The following is a 1,581-nucleotide window of genomic DNA, read 5'->3' on the forward strand; positions in this document are numbered from 1 at the left end:
ACTAACTAACTAACTAACTAACTAACTACTAACTAACTAACTAACTAACTAACTAACTAACTAACTACTACTAACTAACTAACTAACTAACTACTAACTAACTAACTAACTAACTAACTAACTAACTAACTAACTAACTAACTAACTAACTAACTAACTAACTAACTAAACTAACTAACAAATAACTAAATAAACTAACTAACTAACTAACTAACTAATCTAACTAACTAAACTAACTAACTAACTAAAACTAACTAACTACTAACTAACTAACTAACTAACTAACTAACTAACTAATTCTGCCTCCGCATTTTTTTTCTCCTCTGCTTCTTTTGTTTTTAGTTCCAATTTCTTTTCATAATATATTTGCATATACGATTTTCTTCTTTGGGGATTGCTCAAACTTTCTTTTAATGATTCAGTTGGGCCATTTCCCAATTTAAGTGTATGAGAATTGCTAATTATGGGGATATCGCCATATATTTCATCCATACATGGCGAAGCCCCAGTTCGCTTCGCGTTGTCCTTGGCTTATTTGTAAGCTGTTAGTAAAGTCCTCATTCGGCTCTCAAAGAACTTACCGTTGTTTTTGAATCCTAAAAAATAAATAAATGTTTTCATAGATATGTACCATATCTTCCAAGATCTTGAGATACCATATCTTCCAAGACATTGGAATAAGCAAATGTTTTTTCTTGTGTGGTTTAATTCATCCTTCCTTGCATTGTAGCATTTGAGAAAGCCCAACCTTTCAGCTCTGGTCCAAACTTTTCGCCTATATAAAAGTGTTAAATAATTTAACGAAAAATTATATTCTTTATTAAGAATATACTTACTTTTCAGTGAAAGACATTTTTTTAATAAAATTGATAATTTTAATTTTTTAAATTTAATTTTCTTTTTGACATCTATTCACCAAAAAGTGATACACTTTATTTTTATTGGCAGCACTTTTATCGAAGTTAAATTCAACGTGTAAATTTTTACGTGTTAACTCCTAACGGCTATAAATTTGAAATTTATATGAAATTACCCTTGAAAGTTAGCAACAAAACACAATCCTTTTTAGAAAATTACACTTTTTAATATAATTTTGAACTGAGTTTTTTTTTGCCATTTCGAGAACTTAATTATTCAGAAATTTTGAAAGTGTTATAGCTGAACTCCTTTGGACAATTTTTGCTAGGATCAATAGGTGAAAAGTTACACTTATTTGAATAAAACCCTGCATGACTAAAATGTCCCACTTTGACCCCCTCTAAGTCCGGTAGTTCTTGACCGATAGTGCTGAAAATTTGTTTCTAGACTACTATCCAATAGTACTAACCTTGGTGCAAATTTCATCAAAGTCGACATTTTGAGTTGGGTCACTTGACATGAAATTGCCCATATGTATATTGTGAACATATTTTGTTTTGTAATTGGAGTGGTGGCCCATAACAAACCCTGATATTAGGCCCCCTTCAGAATGTGACTAAGTCTCATCAATAACTTAAAAATACGAGCATTGAAATTCAACCAAAATCTATGTACAAAACTCTATAAGGATCCCTTCAGAAAATAACTTTATAGATCATTGCT

The 1,581-nt window shown here is 30.3% G+C and overlaps 1 protein-coding gene across 1 annotated transcript; it reads right to left on the bottom strand.

Annotated features, from left to right (window-relative positions):
* Positions 1-285: 285 nt before the first annotated feature.
* On the bottom strand, positions 286-853 carry LOC119600053. Its single transcript, XM_037950077.1, is given in 4 exon segments — positions 286-596; positions 632-687; positions 689-775; positions 837-853. Coding segments are annotated over 4 exon segments (471 nt in total).
* Between the last annotated feature and the right edge of the window lie 728 nt (positions 854-1,581).

The sequence above is a fragment of the Lucilia sericata genome, unplaced genomic scaffold (genome assembly GCF_015586225.1).
Source record: "Lucilia sericata isolate MDLA Ls3-8-SP2 unplaced genomic scaffold, ASM1558622v1 Contig000003F_arrow, whole genome shotgun sequence".
NCBI lineage: Eukaryota > Metazoa > Arthropoda > Insecta > Diptera > Calliphoridae > Lucilia > Lucilia sericata.